The sequence below is a fragment of the Oncorhynchus keta genome, chromosome 5, assembly GCF_023373465.1.
Source record: "Oncorhynchus keta strain PuntledgeMale-10-30-2019 chromosome 5, Oket_V2, whole genome shotgun sequence".
Classification (NCBI taxonomy): domain Eukaryota; kingdom Metazoa; phylum Chordata; class Actinopteri; order Salmoniformes; family Salmonidae; genus Oncorhynchus; species Oncorhynchus keta.
The window spans coordinates 36,567,924-36,590,423 of record NC_068425.1 but is presented as its reverse complement, the minus strand read 5'-3'; the positions used below and the strand labels follow the sequence as shown (position 1 = coordinate 36,590,423).

Sequence of the window (22,500 nt, the reverse complement as noted above, 5' to 3'; positions counted from 1 at the left end):
CCTCTCTCCCTCTCACTCTGTTTCTCTCTCCCTCTCTCTCTCTCTCCCTCTGTTTCTCTCTCTCTCTCCCTCTATTTCTCTCTCTCTCTCCATCTCAGAGTGAACGAGTGTGTGGATGAGAAGGACACTGATACCGGGGTCACTCATGTTGACTCCATGGCAATACCTCAGGACAGTATTCGGACCCGGAGACGTTCCAGCTCAGAGATGTCCCGATCCACCTTCAGCCTGGTCCGACAACTCTCCAGTAAGAACAACTGATCAAATGAATCACTGAATCAAACACTGAACCAATTAACCACTTAACTACTGAATCAAATACTGAACCACTGACTCTCTGAATCAAACTCTTAACCACTGAACCACTGAACCAATTAACAACTAAACTACTGAATTAAACACTGAATCACTGAACCAAGGAATTATTGAATTAAATACTGAATCACTGAACCAAGGAATTATTGAATTAAATACTGAATCACTGAACCAATTAACCACTTAGAACCACTGGATGAAACACTGAACTACTAAGAACCACTGAATCAAAAAAAATTGGTTTAATTTCTTCCTTCCTCTCTCCCTCTCGTTTCTCCTTGATCTATATTCTCCTGTATTCCCCCCCCAGGTCTAGACGCCCGCAGGCCCAGCTCTCCGCTGGTTGATGTGAAACCCATTGAGTTCTGGGCCATGGGCCCCAGGAAGGAGGTGATCCAGCCGCTGCGTCGACCCCAGCCCCCTCCGGACGACTACTTCAGGAAGTTGGAGCCACGCCTCTACTCTCTGGACTCATCCGGAGACGACGTGGACTCGCTAACGGACGAGGAGATTCTGCTACGATATCAACTGGGCATGCTCCACTTCAGCACACAGTAATGTTTTGTCTTCTATACGTTGTGTTATATCTTTTGTGTTTCAGAATCAGAATTATAGTAATCAGCTGCTTTCCTATAAGCAGCATGTACACTTCCCCAAGTCCCCTGCTTTCCTAGAAGCAGCATGTACACTTCCCCAAGTCCCCTGCTTTCCTAGAAGCAGCATGTACACTTCCCCAGGTCCCCTGCTTTCCTAGAAGCAGCATGTACACTTCCCCAAGTCCCCTGCTTTCCTAGAAGCAGCATGTACACTTCCCCAGGTCCCCTGCTTTCCTATAAGCAGCATGTACACTTCCCCAGGTCAGCTGCTTTCCTATAAGCAGCATGTACACTTCCCCAAGTCCCCTGCTTTCCTATACGCAGCATGTACACTTCCCCAGGTCCCCTGCTTTCCTATAAGCAGCATGTACACTTCCCCAGGTCCCCTGCTTTCCTATAAGCAGCATGTACACTTCCCCAAGTCCCCTGCTTTCCTATAAGCAGCATGTACACTTCCCCAGGTCCCCTGCTTTCCTATAAGCAGCATGTACACTTCCCCAAGTCCCCTGCTTTCCTATAAGCAGCATGTACACTTCCCCAGGTCCCCTGCTTTCCTATAAGCAGCATGTACACTTCCCCAAGTCCCCTGCTTTCCTATAAGCAGCATGTACACTTCCCCAAGTCCCCTGCTTTCCTATAAGCATCATGTACACTTCCCCAGGTCCCCTGCTTTCCTATAAGCAGCATGTACACTTCCCCAGGTCCCCTGCTTTCCTATAAGCAGCATGTACACTTCCCCAGGTCCCCTGCTTTCCTATAAGCATCATGTACACTTCCCCAGGTCCCCTGCTTTCCTATAAGCAGCATGTACACTTCCCCAGGTCTGGTGTCCCTGCTTTCCTATAAGCCCTGCTTTCCTATAAGCAGCATGTACACTTCCCCAGGTCCCCTGCTTTCCTATAAGCATCATGTACACTTCCCCAGGTCCCCTGCTTTCCTAGAAGCAGCATGTACACTTCCCCAGGTCCCCTGCTTTCCTATAAGCATCATGTACACTTCCCCAGGTCCCCTGCTTTCCTATAAGCAGCATGTACACTTCCCCAGGTCCCCTGCTTTCCTATAAGCAGCATGTACACTTCCCCAAGTCCCCTGCTTTCCTATAAGCAGCATGTACACTTCCCCAGGTCCCCTGCTTTCCTAGAAGCAGCATGTACACTTCCCCAGGTCCCCTGCTTTCCTATAAGCAGCATGTACACTTCCCCAAGTCCCCTGCTTTCATATAAGCAGCATGTACACTTCCCCAAGTCCCCTGCTTTCCTATAAGCAGCATGTACACTTCCCCAAGTCCCCTGCTTTCCTAGAAGCAGCATGTACACTTCCCCAAGTCCCCTGCTTTCATATAAGCAGCATGTACACTTCCCCAAGTCCCCTGCTTTCCTATAAGCAGCATGTACACTTCCCCAGGTCCCCTGCTTTCCTATAAGCAGCATGTACACTTCCCCAAGTCCCCTGCTTTCCTATAAGCAGCATGTACACTTCCCCAAGTCCCCTGCTTTCCTATAAGCAGCATGTACACTTCCCCAGGTCCCCTGCTTTCCTATAAGCAGCATGTACACTTCCCCAGGTCCCCTGCTTTCCTATAAGCAGCATGTACACTTCCCCAAGTCCCCTGCTTTCCTATAAGCAGCATGTACACTTCCCCAGGTCCCCTGCTTTCCTATAAGCAGCATGTACACTTCCCCAGGTCCCCTGCTTTCCTATAAGCAGCATGTACACTTCCCCAGGTCCCCTGCTTTCCTATAAGCAGCATGTACACTTCCCCAGGTCCCCTGCTTTCCTATAAGCAGCATGTACACTTCCCCAAGTCCCCTGCTTTCCTATAAGCAGCATGTACACTTCCCCAGGTCATTTAAAATAACTGCTTTCCTATAAGCCTGCTTTCCTATAAGCAGCATGTACACTTCCCCAGGTCCCCTGCATTCTTATAAGCAGCATGTACACTTCCCCAGGTCCCCTGCTTTCCTATAAGCAGCATGTACACTTCCCCAAGTCCCCTGCTTTCCTATAAGCAGCATGTACACTTCCCCAGGTCCCCTGCTTTCCTATACGCAGCATGTACACTTCCCCAAGTCCCCTGCTTTCATATAAGCAGCATGTACACTTCCCCAGTTCTAGAAATAAATACAGGAAAATGAGAAAAACACTAATTTTATTTTCATTCATCTGATTTTTATTTTCTTCGTGTCCCTCTGATCATCCCAATCTCCTCCTCCTCCTCTCTCTGTCTCTCTCTCTCTCTCTCTCTCTCTCTCTCTCTCTCTCTCCCTCTCATCATCCCCCTCCCTCTCTCTCTGTCTCTCCCTCTCTCTCTCTGTCTCTCCCTCTCTCTCATCATTCCCCTCCCTCCCTCACTCTCTCTCCCTCCCTCCCATCCCCCTCATCTCCTCTCAGGTATGATCTAATCAACGGCCACCTGGGCGTTAGGGTCATTGAGGCTCGCGACCTGCCCCCACCTCTGACCTGTGATGGAGCCCGCCAGGACATGGCCCACTCCAACCCATACGTCAAGATCAGCCTGCTGCCGGACCACAAGAACTCCCGGCAGGTAGCTTAGCGGTTAGAGAAGCGGTCCTGCAACTGGAGGGTTGCTGGTTTGAATCCCAGCTCTGACTGGAAAAAATGTAGTGTGGAGTGAGCTATCAACTGGAGGGTTGCTGGTTTGAATCCCAGCTCTGACTGGAAAAATGTAGAGTGGAGTGAGCTATCAACTTGAGGGTTGCTGGTTTGAATCCCAGCTCTGACTGGAAAAATGTAGTGTGTAGTGAGCTATCAACTGGAAGGTTGCTGGTTTGAATCCCAGCTCTGACTGGAAAAATTTAGTGTGGAGTGAGCTATCAACTGGAGGGTTGCTGGCATCAGTATCCTAGATTCCATTGCCTGCTGTTGTGCCCTTGAGCAAAGCACTTAACCATACCTAGAAGTATTGCTACTGGGGCGCAGCCTCGTTGCTTTCAGCCTCATTGCTTTCAGCCTCGTTGCTTTCAGCCTCGTTTCTTTCAGCCTCGTTTCTTTCAGCCTCGTTGCATTCAGCCTCGTTGCATTCAGCCTCGTTGCTTTCAGCCTCGTTGCTTTCAACCTTGTTGCTTTCAGCCTCGTTGCTTTCAGCCTCGTTGCTTTCAGCCTCGTTTCTTTCAGCCTTGTTGCTTTCAGCCATGTCAGCATAAATACACATTTCCATTCTCTGTAATTTAATGGACCCCCCTCACCTTGGCACAGCGGTCTAAGGCACTGCATCTCAGTGCTAGAGGCATCACTACAGGCACCCTGGTTCAAATCCAGGCTGTATCACAACCGGCCGTGATTGGAAGTCCCATAGGGCGGCGCACAATTGGCCCGGCGTCGTCCGGGTTACGGGAGGGTTTGGCCGGTGTAGGCCGTCGTTGTAAATAAGAATTTGATCTTAACTGACTTGCCTAGTTAAAAAAATAATAATAAAAAAATGGACAATAAAGCATTTTTCTTCTTCAGACGGGGGTGAAGAGGAAGACACAGAACCCGGTGTTCGAGGAGCGGTTCACCTTTGACCTTCTGTTCCTGGAGGCCCAGCGCCGCACCCTGCTGCTGTCTGTGGTCGACTTCGACAAGTTCTCACGACACTGTGTCATCGGCAAGGTGAACACCCACACAAACAAAACACACACACGAGCGCACACACACACTCATACACAACCACACAAGCACACACACACACACACCAATCCTGTGGAGTATTGATACCAGGGGTATCAAAATGTGATGTGGTTTGATGTGAACACAAGTTAAATTCAGGCTATAAGTGCGCCTAACGACAATCGTCAAAAGTCTAATGACTTGTCGTGAGGCACACTTATAGCCTGAATTTAATTTGTGTTCACATCAAACCACATCACATTTTTTAAACATTTTTAATAGCCTTTTCCCATTCATCAAATGGCCGCTGCACTGCACTGTTTCAGATGCACGATCTTAGAGTCAATGAACGTGGGGTTATTGTCTACTTTTTGAAGTGATTTATTTGACAATGACTGTTTGTGTTCATCCTACTTTTAAAAAGTAAAACATTTTTTACACTTTATTGACGTCTTTACCATCAGCTATATAAAATAAAGAGAGTTGTAGGCTCTATATATAACCTCCCAGTCATTTACTGGGTAAATCACTCAGCTATATAAAATAAAGAGAGTTGTAGGCTCTATATATAACCTCCCAGTCATTTACTGGGTAAATCACTCAGCTATATAAAATAAAGAGAGTTGTAGGCTCTATATATAACCTCCCAGTCATTTACTGGGTAAATCACTCAGCTATATAAAATAAAGAGAGTTGTAGGCTCTATATATAACCTCCCAGTCATTTACTGGGTAAATCACTCAGCTATATAAAATAAAGAGAGTTGTAGGCTCTATATATAACCTCCCAGTCATTTACTGGGTAAATCACCTATATATATACAATAAAATAAAGAGAGTTGTAGGCTCTATATATAACCTCCCAGTCATTTACTGGTAAAATAAAGAGAGTTGTAGGCTCTATATATAACCTCCCAGTCATTTACTGGGTAAATCACTCAGCTATATAAAATAAAGAGAGTTGTAGGCTCTATATATAACCTCCCAGTCATTTACTGGGTAAATCACCAGCTATATAAAATAAAGAGAGTTGTAGGCTCTATATATAACCTCCCAGTCATTTATTGGGTAAATCACTCAGCTATATAAAATAAAGAGAGTTGTAGGCTCTATATATAACCTCCCAGTCATTTACTGGGTAAATCACTCAGCTATATAAAATAAAGAGAGTTGTAGGCTCTATATATAACCTCCCAGTCATTTATTGGGTAAATCACTCAGCTATATAAAATAAAGAGAGTTGTAGGCTCTATATATAACCTCCCAGTCATTTACTGGGTAAATCACTCAGCTATATAAAATAAAGAGAGTTGTAGGCTCTATATATAAACTCCCAGTCATTTACTGGGTAAATCACTCAGCTATATAAAATAAAGAGAGTTGTAGGCTCTATATATAACCTCCCAGTCATTTATTGGGTAAATCACTCAGCTATATAAAATAAAGAGAGTTGTAGGCTCTATATATAACCTCCCAGTCATTTACTGGGTAAATCACTCAGCTATATAAAATAAAGAGAGTTGTAGGCTCTATATATAACCTCCCAGTCATTTACTGGGTAAATCACTCAGCTATATAAAATAAAGAGAGTTGTAGGCTCTATATATAAACTCCCAGTCATTTATTGGGTAAATCACCCAGCTATATAAAATAAAGAGAGTTGTAGGCTCTATATATAAACTCCCAGTCATTTATTGGGTAAATCACTCAGCTATATAAAATAAAGAGAGTTGTAGGCTCTATATATAACCTCCCAGTCATTTATTGGGTAAATCACTCAGCTATATAAAATAAAGAGAGTTGTAGGCTCTATATATAACCTCCCAGTCATTTATTGGGTAAATCACTATATAAAATAAAGAGAGTTGTAGGCAGCTATATAAAATAAAGAGAGTTGTAGGCTCTATATATAAACTCCCAGTCATTTATTGGGTAAATCACTCAGCTATATAAAATAAAGAGAGTTGTAGGCTCTATATATAAACTCCCAGTCATTTACTGGGTAAATCACTCAGCTATATAAAATAAAGAGAGTTGTAGGCTCTATATATAAACTCCCAGTCATTTATTGGGTAAATCACTCAGCTATATAAAATAAAGAGAGTTGTAGGCTCTATATATAACCTCCCAGTCATTTATTGGGTAAATCACTCAGCTATATAAAATAAAGAGAGTTGTAGGCTCTATATATAAACTCCCAGACATTTATTGGGTAAATCACTGAGCTATATATATACTCGCAGTCATTTACTGGGTAAATCACTCAGCTATATAAAATAAAGAGAGTTGTAGGCTCTATATATAAACTCCCAGTCATTTATTGGGTAAATCACTCAGCTATATAAAATAAAGAGAGTTGTAGGCTCTATATATAACCTCCCAGTCATTTATTGGGTAAATCACTCAGCTATATAAAATAAAGAGAGTTGTAGGCTCTATATATAAACTCCCAGTCATTTACTGGGTAAATCACTCAGCTATATAAAATAAAGAGAGTTGTAGGCTCTATATATAACCTCCCAGTCATTTACTGGGTAAATCACCTCAGCTATATAAAATAAAGAGAGTTGTAGGCTCTATATATAAACTCCCAGTCATTTACTGGGTAAATCACTCAGCTATATAAAATAAAGAGAGTTGTAGGCTCTATATATAACCTCCCAGTCATTTACTGGGTAAATCACTCAGCTATATAAAATAAAGAGAGTTGTAGGCTCTATATATAACCTCCCAGTCATTTACTGGGTAAATCACTCAGCTATATAAAATAAAGAGAGTTGTAGGCTCTATATATAAACTCCCAGTCATTTACTGGGTAAATCACTCAGCTATATAAAATAAAGAGAGTTGTAGGCTCTATATATAACCTCCCAGTCATTTACTGGGTAAATCACTCAGCTATATAAAATAAAGAGAGTTGTAGGCTCTATATATAACCTCCCAGTCATTTACTGGGTAAATCACCAGCTATATAAAATAAAGAGAGTTGTAGGCTCTATATATAACCTCCCAGTCATTTACTGGGTAAATCACTCAGCTATATAAAATAAAGAGAGTTGTAGGCTCTATATATAACCTCCCAGTCATTTACTGGGTAAATCACCCAGCTATATAAAATAAAGAGAGTTGTAGGCTCTATATATAACCTCCCAGTCATTTACTGGGTAAATCACTCAGCTATATAAAATAAAGAGAGTTGTAGGCTCTATATATAACCTCCCAGTCATTTACTGGGTAAATCACTCAGCTATATAAAATAAAGAGAGTTGTAGGCTCTATATATAACCTCCCAGTCATTTACTGGGTAAATCACTCAGCTATATAAAATAAAGAGAGTTGTAGGCTCTATATATAACCTCCCAGTCATTTATTGGGTAAATCACTCAGCTATATAAAATAAAGAGAGTTGTAGGCTCTATATATAAACTCCCAGTCATTTACTGGGTAAATCACTCAGCTATATAAAATAAAGAGAGTTGTAGGCTCTATATATAACCTCCCAGTCATTTATTGAGTAAATCACCAACGTTTCGGCATCACTGTGCCTCCTTCTGGAGTATTGAGCCAATAAAACAATGTGTGTACACAGGATGTCCCGTACCAGGAAGATACAGTGGCTTGTGAAAGTATTCAAACCTCTTGGCATTTTTCCTATTTTGTTGCCTTACAACCTGGAATTAACATAGATTTTGAGGGGGGGTTGTATCATTTGATTTACACAACATGCCTACCACTTTGAAGATGCAAAATATTTTTTTATTGTGAAACAAACAAGAAATAAGACAAAAAAACAGAAATCTTGTGCGTGCATAACTATTCACCCCCCCAAAGTCAATACTTTGTAGAGCCACCTTTTGCAGCAATTACAGCTGCAAGTCTCTTGAGGTATGTCTCTATAAGCTTGGCACATCTGGTCACTGGGATTTTTGCCCATTCTTCAAGGCAAAACTGCTCCAGCTCCTTCAAGTTGGATGGGTTCCGCTGGTGTACAGCAATCTTTAAGTCATACCACAGATTCTCAATTGGATTGAGGTCTGGGCTTTGACTAGGCCATTCCAAGACATTTACATGTTTCCCCATAAACCACTCGAGTGTTGCTTTAGCTGTATGCTTACGGTCATTGTCCTGCTGGAAGGTGAACCTCCGTCCCAGTCTCAAATCTCTGGAAGACTGAAACAGGTTTCCCTCAAGACTTTCCCTGTTTAGCGCCATCCATCATTTCTTCAATTATGACCCGTTTCCCAGTCCCTGCCAATGAAAACCATCCCACACAGCATGATGCTGCCAACACCATGCTTCACTGTGGGGATGGTGTTCTCGGAGTGATGAGAAGTGTTGGGTTTGCGCCAGACATAGCGTTTTCCTTGATGGCCAAATATATCAATTTCAGTCTTATCTGACCAGAGTACCTTCTTCCATATGTTTGGGGAGTCTCCCACATTCCATTGGCGAACACCAAACGTGTTTGCTTATTTTTTTCTTTAAGCAAATTACTTTTTTCTGGCCACTCTTCCGTATAGCCCAGCTCTGTGGAGTGTACGGCTTAATGTGGTCCTATGGACAAATACTCCAGCCTCCGCTGTGGAGCTTTGCAGCTCCTTCAGGGTTATCTTTGGTCTCTTTGTTGCCTCTCTGATTAATGACCTCCTTGCCTGGTTCATTAGTCTTGGTGGGCGGCCCTCTCTTGACAGGTTTGTTGTGATGCCATATTCTTTCCATTATTTAATAATGGATTTAATAGAGCTCCGTGGGATGTTCAAAGTATTGGATATTATTTCATAACCCAACCCTGATCTGTACTTTTCCACAACTTTGTCCCTGGCCTGTTTGGAGATCTCCTTGGTCTTCATGGTGTCGCTTGCTTTGTGGTGCCCCTTTGCTTAGTGGTGTTGCAGACTCTGGGGCCTTTCAGAACAGGTGTATATATACTGAGATCATGTGACAGATCATGTGACACTTAGATTGCACACAGGTGGACTTTATTTAACCAATTATGGGGGCTTATTTGGGGGCTTCATAGCAAAGGGGTGAATACATACGCACTCACCACTTTCTGTTTCTTATTTTTTAGAATTCTTTATAACAAATAATTTTTAAAATGTTACTTCACCAATTTGGACTATTTTGTGTCCATTACACGAAATCCAAATAAAAATCCATTTAAATTACAGGTTGTAATGCAACAAAATAGGAAAAAAAAGCCAAGAGGGATGAATAATTTTGCAAGGCACATTCATCCCTGTCTGATACATTAGTTCTGTAATGGTGTGTTTTCATTGGTAGGTGGCTCTGCCTCTGAGTGAGGTTGATCTGGTGAAAGGTGGTCATTGGTGGAAGGCCCTGGTACCTAGTTCTCAGGTAGGAAGAACACACACACACTAAATGTCTTAGTTCAACACACTGAGTGTCTTAGTTCAACACATTGATGTGTGTGTGTGTGTGTGTGTGTGTGTGTGTGTGTGTGTGTGTGTGTGTGTGTGTGTGTGTGTGTGTGTGTGTGTGTGTGTGTGTGTGTGTGTGTGTGTGTGTGTGTGTGTGTGTGTGTGTGTGTGTGTGTGTGTGACGCTGCACATCTGTTCTATTGTCACGAGGGTGGTGAAAGCATCGCCCTCGAACACGACAACACCACAACTACACCACAACTACACCACAACAACACCACAACTACACAAACTACACCACAACAACACCACAACAACACAAAGACACCACAACAACACCACAACTACACCACAACAACGCCACAACAACGCCACAACAACACCACAACAACACCACAACAACACCACAACAACACAAAGACACCAGAACAACACCACAACTACACCACAACAACGCCACAACAACGCCACAACACAACAACAACACACCACAACACCACAACACCACAACACAACAACACCACAACACCACAACAACACAACAACAACAACACCACCACAACACAACAACAACAACACCACAACACCACAACACCACAACACCACAACAACACCACAACACCACAACACCACAACACACAACAACACACCACAACACAACACAACAACACCACAACACCACAACACCACAACACCACAACACAACAACACCACAACACCACAACAACACAACAACAACAACACCACAACACCACAACAACACCAACAACACCAACAACACCACAACACCACAACACCACAACACCACAACACAACAACACCACAACAACACAACAACAACAACACCACCACAACACCACAACACCACAACACCACAACAACACAACAACAACAACACCACCACAACACCACAACACCACAACACCACAACACCACCACAACACAACAACAACAACACCACAACAACAGGCTGTTAAAGAACAACATTATACACACACGTACACACCTTGGGTTCTCTCTACTAGAGGGCTCTCTACTAGACACACATCCTGGGTTCTCTCTACTAGATGGCTCTCTACTAGACACACATCCTGGGTTCTCTCTACTAGAGGGTTCTCTACTAGACACACATCCTGGGTTCTCTCTACTAGAGGGCTCTCTACTAGACACACATCCTGGGTTCTCTCTACTAGAGGGCTCTCTACTAGACACACATCCTGGGTTCTCTCTACTAGAGGGCTCTCTACTAGACACACATCCTGGGTTCTCTCTACTAGAGGGCTCTCTACTAGACACACATCCTGGGTTCTCTCTACTAGAGGGCTCTCTACTAGACACACATCCTGGGTTCTCTCTACTAGAGGGCTCTCTACTAGACACACATCCTGGGTTCCTCTACTAGAGGGCTCTCTACTAGACACACATCCTGGGTTCTCTCTACTAGAGGGTTCTCTACTAGACACACATCCTGGGTTCTCTCTACTAGAGGGCTCTCAAACAGACTAGACACACATCCTGGGTTCTCTGACTACTAGAGGGCTCTCTACTAGACACACACCCTGGGTTCTCTCTACTAGAGGGCTCTCTACTAGACACACATCCTGGGTTCTCTCTACTAGAGGGCTCTCTACTAGACACACATCCTGGGTTCTCTCTACTAGAGGGCTCTCTACTAGACACACATCCTGGGTTCTCTCTACTAGAGAGAGAGAGAGAGAGAGAGAGACTCTCTGAGATAGTCGAACAGCCATATCTACAGACAGAGTGATATCAACAGTGTTTTGTGTTTCTAACAGAATGAGGTAGAGCTGGGAGAGCTGCTGTTATCACTCAACTACCTGCCCTCTGCTGGAAGACTCAACGTTGACATCATCAGAGCGAAGCAGCTGCTGCAGACAGACATGTGCCAGGGATCAGGTAAACTATACCGACTAACATGCCTACTAATGTACCTACTGACATACCTAATAGCATACCTACTAACATACCTACTAATATACCTACTGACATACCTAATAGCATACCTACTAACATACCTACTAATATACCTACTAACATACCTACTAATGTACCTACTGACATACCTAATAGCATACCTACTAATATACCTACTAATATACCTACTAATATACCTACTAATATACCTACTAATGTACCTACTGACATACCTAATAGCATACCTACTAACATACCTACTAATATACCTACTAATATACCTACTAATATACCTACTAATACACCTATTAATATACCTACTAATATACCTACTAATATACCTACTAATATACCTACTAATATACCTACTAATATACCTACTAATATACCTACTAATATACCTACTAACATACCTACTAATATACCTACTAATATACCTACTAATATACCTACTAATATACCTACTAATATACCTACTAATATACCTACTAACATACCTACTAATATACCTACTAATATACCTACTAATATACCTACTAATATACCTACTAATATACCTAATAATGTACCTACTAATATACCTACTAATGTACCTACTAATATACCTACTAATATACCTACTAATGTACCTACTAATATACCTACTAATATACCTAATAATGTTATATCTACAGTCTCTATCACAACACATGGTGTTACAGCAGTGTGTCAGGTGTGTGATACCTGAACGACATAGTGGATACCTGAATAACAGAGGGGATATCTGAATAACATAGTGGATACCTGAATAACATAGTGGATACCTGAATAACAGAGTGGATACCTGAATAACAGAGGAGGGATACCTGAATAACATAGTGGATACCTGAATAACATAGTGGATACCTGAATAACAGAGGAGGATACCTGAATAACAGAGGGGATACCTGAATAACAGAGGGGATACCTGAGGGGATAACAACAGAGGAGGGATACCTGAATAACAGAGGGGGATACCTGAATACCTGAACAGAGGGGATACCTGAATAACAGAGGAGGATACCTGAATAACAGAGTGGGATACCTGAATAACATAGGGATACCTGAATAACAGAGGAGGGATACCTGAATAACAGAGTGGATACCTGAATAACAGAGGAGGATACCTGACTAACAGAGGAGGATACCTGAATAACAGAGGAGGATACCTGATAACAGAGGAGGGATACCTGACTAACAGAGGAGGATACCTGACTAACAGAGGAGGGATACCTGAATAACAGAGGATACCTGGTGGATACCTGAATAACAGAGGGGGATACCTGAATAACAGAGGGGGATACCTGGATACCTGAATAACAGAGGAGGGATACCTGACTAACAGAGGGGGATACCTGAATAACAGAGGAGGGATACCTGACTAACAGAGGATACCTGAATAACAGAGGAGGATACCTGACTAACAGAGGAGGGATACCTGACTATACAGAGAGGGATACCTGAATAACAGAGGAGGGATACCTGACTAACAGAGGGGATACCTGACTAACAGAGGATACCTGAATAACAGAGGATACCTGACTAACAGAGGAGGGATACCTGAATGAACAGAGGAGGGATACCTGACTAACAGAGGAGGGATACCTGACTAACAGAGGAGGATACCTGAATAACAGAGGGGATACCTGAATGACAGAGGGGATACCTGAATAACAGAGGGGATACCTGAATAACAGAGGGGATACCTGAATAACAGAGGGGATACCTGAATAACAGAGGGGACACCTGAATAACAGAGGGGATACCTGAATAACAGAGGGGATACCTGAATAACAGAGGAGGGATACCTGACTAACAGAGGAGGGATACCTGACTAACAGAGGAGGGATACCTGACTAACAGAGGGGGATACCTGACTAACAGAGGAGGGATACCTGACTAACAGAGGGGGATACCTGACTAACAGAGGAGGGATACCTGAATAACAGAGGAGGATACCTGACTAACAGGGATACCTGACTAACAGAGGGATACCTGAATAACAGAGGAGGGATACCTGACTAACAGAGGAGGGATACCTGACTAACAGAGGAGGGATACCTGACTAACAGAGGAGGGATACCTGACTAACAGAGGGGGATACCTGACTAACAGAGGAGGGATACCTGACTAACAGAGGAGGGATACCTGACTAACAGAGGAGGGATACCTGACTAACAGAGGAGGGATACCTGACTAACAGAGGAGGGATACCTGACTAACAGAGGAGGGATACCTGACTAACAGAGGAGGGATACCTGACTAACAGAGGAGGGATACCTGACTAACAGAGGAGGGATACCTGACTAACAGAGGAGGGATACCTGACTAACAGAGTGGGGATACCTGACTAACAGAGTGGGGATACCTGACTAACAGAGGAGGGATACCTGACTAACAGAGGAGGGATACCTGACTAACAGAGGAGGGATACCTGACTAACAGAGGAGGGATACCTGACTAACAGAGGAGGGATACCTGACTAACAGAGGAGGGATACCTGACTAACAGAGGAGGGATACCTGACTAACAGAGGAGGGATACCTGACTAACAGAGGAGGGATACCTGACTAACAGAGGAGGGATACCTGACTAACAGAGGAGGGATACCTGACTAACAGAGGAGGGATACCTGACTAACAGAGGAGGGATACCTGACTAACAGAGGAGGGATACCTGACTAACAGAGGAGGGATACCTGACTAACAGAGGAGGGATACCTGACTAACAGAGGGGACTAACAGATACCTGACTAACAGAGGAGGGATACCTGACTAACAGAGGAGGGATACCTGACTAACAGAGGAGGGATACCTGACTAACAGAGGAGGGATACCTGACTAACAGAGGAGGGATACCTGACTAACAGAGGAGGGATACCTGACTAACAGAGGAGGGATACCTGACTAACAGAGGAGGGATACCTGACTAACAGAGGAGGGATACCTGACTAACAGAGGAGGGATACCTGACTAACAGAGGAGGGATACCTGACTAACAGAGGAGGGATACCTGACTAACAGAGGAGGGATACCTGACTAACAGAGGAGGGATACCTGACTAACAGAGGAGGGATACCTGACTAACAGAGGAGGGATACCTGACTAACAGAGGAGGGATACCTGACTAACAGAGGAGGGATACCTGACTAACAGAGGGGGATACCTGACTAACAGAGGAGGGATACCTGACTAACAGAGGAGGGATACCTGACTAACAGAGGAGGGATACCTGACTAACAGAGGAGGGATACCTGACTAACAGAGGAGGGATACCTGACTAACAGAGGAGGGATACCTGACTAACAGAGGAGGGATACCTGACTAACAGAGTGGATACCTGACTAACAGAGGAGGGATACCTGACTAACAGAGGGGGGATACCTGACTAACAGAGGGGGGATACCTGACTAACAGAGGGGGGATACCTGACTAACAGAGGAGGGATACCTGACTAACAGAGGAGGGATACCTGACTAACAGAGGAGGGATACCTGACTAACAGAGGAGGGATACCTGACTAACAGAGGAGGGATACCTGACTAACAGAGGAGGGATACCTGACTAACAGAGGAGGGATACCTGACTAACAGAGGAGGGATACCTGAATAACAGAGGAGGGATACCTGACTAACAGAGGAGGGATACCTGAATAACAGAGGAGGGATACCTGAATAACAGAGGAGGGATACCTGACTAACAGAGGAGGGATACCTGACTAACAGAGGAGGGATACCTGACTAACAGAGGAGGGATACCTGACTAACAGAGGAGGGATACCTGACTAACAGAGGAGGGATACCTGACTAACAGAGGAGGGATACCTGACTAACAGAGGAGGGATACCTGACTAACAGAGGAGGGATACCTGACTAACAGAGGAGTAATACCTGACTAACAGAGGAGGGATACCTGACTAACAGAGGAGGGATACCTGAATTAGCACAGACTGGAATGTGTTACGGGACTCACCCGATGGCATTGAGGAGTTCACCACATCAGTCAACGGCTTCATTAATACATGCATCGATGAAGTTGCCCTCACAATGACCGTACGTACATTTCCCAACCAGAAGCCATGGATTACAGGCAACAGCCGCACTGAGCTAAAGGCTATAGGTGCCGCTTTCAAGGAGCGGGACACTAACCTGGACACTTATAAGACATCCCATTATGCCCTTTGACGACCAAGCAAACAGGCAAAGTGTCAATACAGTACTAAGATCTAATCCTACTACACTGGCTCTGACGCTCATCAGATGTGGCAGGGCTTGCAAACTATCACGGATTACAAAGAGAAAACCAGCAGCGAGATGCCCAGTGACACGAGCCTACCAGATGAGCTAAATGCCTACTTTGCTCGCTTCGTGGCAAGCAACACTGAACCATTGTGAGAGTACCAGCTGTTCTGGACGACTGTGTGATCACGCTCTCGATAGCCGATGTGAGTAAGACCTTTAAACAGGTGAACATTCACAAGGCCACGGGGCCAGATGGATTACACCACGACACTACACACCACACCACGACACTACACACCACACCACGACACTACACACCACACCACGACACTACACACCACACCACGACACTACAGCCCACACCCACACCACGACACTACACCCACACCACGACACTACACCACACCACGACACTACACACCACACCACGACACTACACACCACACCACGACACTACACACCACACCACGACACTACACACCACACCACGACACTACACACCACACCACAACACTACACACCACACCACGACACACCACACCACACCACCACACACCACACCACACCACAACACTACACACCACACCACAACACTACACACCACACCACAACACTACACCCACACCACGACACTACACACCACACCACACACCACACCACAACACACTCCGTCACACCACGACACTACACACCACACCACGACACTACACACCACACCACGACACTACACACCACACCACGACACTACACACCACACACTACACACCACACCACGACACTACACACCACACCACGACACTACACACCACACCACACACCACACCACACCACGACACTACACACCACACCACGACACTACACACCACACCACAACACTACACACCACACCACACCACGACACTACACACCACACCACGACACTACACACCACACCACGACACTACACACCACACCACGACACTACACACCACACCACGACACTACACACCACACCACGACACTACACACCACACCACGACACTACACACCACACCACGACACTACACACCACACCACGACACTACACACCACACCACGACACTACACACCACACCACGACACTACACACCACACCACGACACTACACACCACACCACGACACTACACACCACACCACGACACTACACACCACACCACGACACTACACACCACACCACGACACTACACACCACACCACGACACTACACACCACACCACACACCACACCACACCACACCACGACACTACACACCACACCACAACACTACACCACACCACGACACTACACACCACACCACGACACTACACACCACACCACGACACTACAGACCACACCACGACACCACACCACACCACGACACTACACACCACACCACGACACTACACCACCACACCACGACACTACACACCACACCACGACACTACACACCACACCACGACACTACACACCACACCACGACACTACACACCACACCACGACACTACACACCACACCACGACACTACACACCACACCACGACACTACACACCACACCACGACACCACCACACCACGACACTACACACCACACCACGACACTACACACCACACCACGACACTACACACCACACCACGACACTACACACCACACCACGACACTACACACCACACCACACCACGACACTACACACCACACCACGACACACACCACACCACACACACCACACCACGACACACACACCACACACACACCACACCACGACACTACACCACACCACGACACTACACACCACACCACGACACTACACACCACACCACGACACTACACACCACACCACCACACCACGACACTACACACCAAACCACGACACTACACACCACACCACGACACTACACACCACACCACGACACTACACACCACACCACGACACTACACACCACACCACGACACTACACACCACGACACTACACACACACCACACACCACACCACGACACTACACACCACACCACGACACACACACCACACCACGACACTACACACCACACCACGACACTACACACCACACCACGACACTACACACCACACCACGACACTACACACCACACCACGACACTACACACCACACCACGACACTACACACCACACCACGACACTACACACTACACACCACACCACGACACTACAGACCACACCACGACACTACACACCACACACACACTACACACCACACACCACACCACGACACTACACACCACACCTACACACCACACCACGACACTACAGACCACACCACACACTACACACCATGACCACACCACGACACCACACCACACCACGACACTACACACCACACCACGACACTACACACCACACCACGACACTGGTACACCACGACACTACACACTACACACCACACCACGACACTACACACCACACCACGACACTACAGACCACACCACGACACTACACACCACACCACGACACTACACACCACACCACGACACTACACGACACACCACGACACTACACACCACACCACGACACTACAGACCAGGTTCACCACCACACCACGACACTACACACCACACCACGACACTAACACCACACCACGACACGTTTAACTTCCATTTAACTTCCTGTCTCTATCACCCCCCAGACCCGTTTGTGAAGGTTCAGCTGGTAACAGGGCTGAAGCTGGTAAAGACCAAGAAGACTTCCTGTATGAAAGGAACCATCGACCCCTTCTACAATGAGTCGTTCAGCTTCAGAGTGCCCCACGAAGACCTCAGTGAAGTCAGCCTCGTATTTACAGGTACAGCCCAGAGAGAGAGAGAGAGAGAGAGAGAGAGAGAGAGAGAGAGAGAGAGAGAGAGAGAGAGAGAGAGAGAGAGAGAGAGAGAGAGAGAGAGAGAGAGAGAGAGAGAGAGAGAGAGAGAGAGAGAGAGAGAGAGAGAGAGAGAGAGAGAGAGAGAGAGAGAGAGAGAGAGGTGATGGGGAGGGAGAGAGAAGAAGAGAGAGAGAGAGAGAGAGAGAGAGAGAGAGAGAGAGAGAGAGAGAGAGAGAGAGAGAGAGAGAGAGAGAGAGAGAGAGAGAGAGAGAGAGAGAGAGAGAGAGAGACAGAGAGAGAGAGTGATGGGGAGAGAAGAAGAGAGAGAGAGAGAGAGAGAGAGAGAGAGAGAGAGAGAGAGAGAGAGAGAGAGAGAGAGAGAGAGAGAGAGAGGTGAGAGAGAGAGAGAGAGAGAGCATGAGGAGAGAGAGAGAGAGAGAGAGAGAGAGAGAGAGAGAGAGAGAGAGGAGAGAGAGAGGAGGGGAGGGAAGAAGAGAGAGAGAGGGAGAGAGAGAGAGAGACAGAGAGAGAGAGAGAGAGAGAGAGACCCGGGAGAGAGGAGGGGAGAGAGAGAGAGAGAGAGAGAGAGAGAGAGAGAGAGGGGAGAGGTAGAGAGAGAGAGAGAGAGAGAGAGAGAGAGAGAAGACTTCCTGAGAGAGGATAAGGGAGGAGAGAGAGAGTGATAAGGGAGGGAGAGGAGTGATGGGGAAGAAGAAGAGAGAGAGAGAGAGAGAGAGAGAAAGAGATGGGGAGTAAGAGAGAGAGAGAGAGAGAGAGGGGAGAGAGGGAGGGAGAGAGAGAAGTGATGACTGGGAATGTATCTAGAGAGAGAGATCTGAGAGAGAGAGAGGAGAGAGAGAATGTATGACTGGGATCTGGGTGAGAGAGTGAGAGAGAGACTGAATGTATCTAGAGAGGTCCCAGATCTGTGGTGAGGTTTCTAGAGGAGAGAGAGAATGTATCTAGAGACTGGTCCCAGATCTGTGGTAAGGGGATGGGGAGCTACAGAGAGATGAGAGAGAGATCTGAGGTGAGAGAGAGGTGAGACAGACTGAGAGAGAGATCTGAGAGGTTTCTAAATGTGAGAGACAGAGTAGAGAGAGAGAGGTCCCAGATCTGTGAGAGAGTTTCTAAAGAGAGAGAGAGAGATCTAGAGAGAGAGATCTGTGGTGAGGTTTCTAGAGAGAGAGACAGAGAGATGATAGAGGGAGGGAGAGGTTTGATGGGGAGCTGACTGAAGATCTAGAGAGAGAGAGAGGTGAGGAGATGGGAGAGCTACAGAGAATGATCTAGAGAGAGAGAGGAGGTTTCTAAGGGAGGAGAGAGAGAGAGTGGTGATGGGGTAGCTAGAGACTGAAGATCTAGAGAGGTCCCAGAGGGAGAGAGAGGTGATGGGGAGGAGAGAGAGAGAGAGAGAGATCTGAGGTGATAAGGGAGGGAGAGTAATGAGAGACTGGGATCTGTGGTGGAGGAAGTAGAGAGAGGTCCCAGATCTGAGAGGAGAGAGAGAGAGAGAGAGAGAGAGAGGTCCCAGATCTGTGGTGAGAGAGAGGAGGAGAGAGGTGGCTACAGACTGGGAGGAGAGCTGAGAGAGAGAGTGGATAAGGGAGGGAGAGGAGTAATGTATCTAGAGACTGGTGATGGGGAGTTTCTAAAAGAGAGAGAGTGGAGAGAGCGAGATAAGAGAAACAGAAAGAGAGGGTGTAGCTACAGACTGTAATGTATCTAGGACTGGTCCCAGATCTGTGGTGGGTTTCTAAAAACGTGCCAGACTGTAATGTACTGCTGACAATCCCAGAGTTTGCCAAATGGGTGAGCAACTGTAATGCCTAGAGACTGGTCCCAGATCTGTGGCATCTTCTAAATGTGGTGTAGCTACGTGTCTCCAGCAGTAGCTACTGTGTTTACTGCTTAGACCTGGTGGTAAAAGTGAGATTTCTAAATGTGGTGTAGCTACAGACTGTAATGTATCTAGAGATCTGTGGTGAGGTTTCTAAATGTGGTGTAGCTACAGACTGTAATGTATCTGGTCCCAGATCTGTGGTGAGGTTTCTAAATGTGGTGTAGCTACAGACTGTAATGTATCTAGACTGGTCCCAGATCTGTGGTGAGGTTTCTAAATGTGGTGTAGCTACAGACTGTAATGTATCTAGAGACTGGTCCCAGATCTGTGGTGAGGTTTCTAAATGTGGTGTAGCTACAGACTGTAATGTATCTAGAGACTGGTCCCAGATCTGTGGTGAGGTTTCTAAATGTGGTGTAGCTACAGACTGTAATGTATCTAGAGACTGGTCCCAGATCTGTGGTGAGGTTTCTAAATGTGGTGTAGCTACAGACTGTAATGTATCTAGAGACTGGTCCCAGATCTGTGGTGAGGTTTCTAAATGTGGCTGTAGCTAGAGACTGGTCCCAGATCTGTGGTGAGGTTTCTAATGTATCTACAGACTGTAATGTATCTAGACTGGTCCCAGATCTGTGGTGAGGTTTCTAAATGTGGTGTAGCTACAGACTGTAATGTATCTAGAGACTGGTCCCAGATCTGTGGTGAGGTTTCTAAATGTGGTGTAGCTACAGACTGTAATGTATCTAGATACTGGTCCCAGATCTGTGGTGAGGTTTCTAAATGTGGTGTAGCTACAGACTGTAATGTATCTAGAGACTGGTCCCAGATCTGTGGTGAGGTTTCTAAATGTGGTGTAGCTACAGACTGTAATGTATCTAGAGACTGGTCCCAGATCTGTGGTGAGGTTTCTAAATGTGGTGTAGCTACAGACTGTAATGTATCTAGAGACTGGTCCCAGATCTGTGGTGAGGTTTCTAAATGTGATGTAGCTACAGACTGTAATGTATCTAGACTGGTCCCAGATCTGTGGTGTGGTTTCTAAATGTGGTGTAGCTACAGACTGTAATGTATCTAGAGACTGGTCCCAGATCTGTGGTGTGGTTTCTAAATGTGGTGTAGCTACAGACTGTAATGTATCTAGAGACTGGTCCCAGATCTGTGGTGAGGTTTCTAAATGTGGTGTAGCTACAGACTGTAATGTATCTAGAGACTGGTCCTAGATCTGTGGTGAGGTTTCTAAATGTGGTGTAGCTACAGACTGTAATGTATCTAGAGACTGGTCCCAGATCTGTGGTGAGGTTTCTAAATGTGGTGTAGCTACAGACTGTAATGTATCTAGAGACTGGTCCCAGAATCTGTGGTGAGGTTTCTAAATGTGGTGTAGTTACAGACTGTAATGTATCTAGAGACTGGTCCCAGATCTGTGGTGAGGTTTCTAAATGTGGTGTAGCTACAGACTGTAATGTATCTAGAGACTGGTCCCAGATCTGTGGTGAGGTTTCTAAATGTGGTGTAGCTACAGACTGTAATGTATCTAGAGACTGGTCCCAGATCTGTGGTGAGGTTTCTAAATGTGGTGTAGCTACAGACTGTAATGTATCTAGAGACTGGTCCCAGATCTGTGGTGAGGTTTCTAAATGTGGTGGAGTTACAGACTGTAATGTATCTAGAGACTGGTCCCAGATCTGTGGTGAGGTTTCTAAATGTGGTGTAGCTACAGACTGTAATGTATCTAGA

At 45.7% G+C, this 22,500-nt stretch overlaps 1 protein-coding gene and 1 long non-coding RNA gene across 6 annotated transcripts in view; both read left to right on the top strand.

Moving 5' to 3' along the window:
* The window catches only part of syt17 (synaptotagmin XVII), a 73,169-nt gene that overhangs the window by 46,675 nt on the left and 3,994 nt on the right, over nt 1-22,500 (top strand). For 3 of the 5 annotated variants that reach the window (XM_052519803.1, XM_052519802.1, XM_052519801.1), the window contains 7 exons: nt 99-247; nt 626-869; nt 3,303-3,456; nt 4,380-4,523; nt 9,803-9,877; nt 11,697-11,817; nt 18,750-18,905. In XM_052519803.1, coding sequence (XP_052375763.1) covers nt 157-247; nt 626-869; nt 3,303-3,456; nt 4,380-4,523; nt 9,803-9,877; nt 11,697-11,817; nt 18,750-18,905 — 985 coding nt within the window. In that variant the 5' untranslated portion in view covers nt 99-156. The remainder of the gene's footprint in view (nt 1-98; nt 248-625; nt 870-3,302; nt 3,457-4,379; nt 4,524-9,802; nt 9,878-11,696; nt 11,818-18,749; nt 18,906-22,500) is intronic. The other 2 variants (XM_052519805.1, XM_052519804.1) reach the window with 1 other exon arrangement.
* Nucleotides 21,372-22,500, top strand: part of LOC127930246 (uncharacterized) — a 1,889-nt gene continuing 760 nt past the window's right edge. Inside the window, exons 1-4 of the long non-coding RNA XR_008137439.1 lie at nt 21,372-21,469; nt 21,536-21,733; nt 22,195-22,392; nt 22,459-22,500. The exon at nt 22,459-22,500 is cut by the window's right edge and continues 222 nt beyond it. This is a non-coding gene — a long non-coding RNA (uncharacterized LOC127930246). The remainder of the gene's footprint in view (nt 21,470-21,535; nt 21,734-22,194; nt 22,393-22,458) is intronic.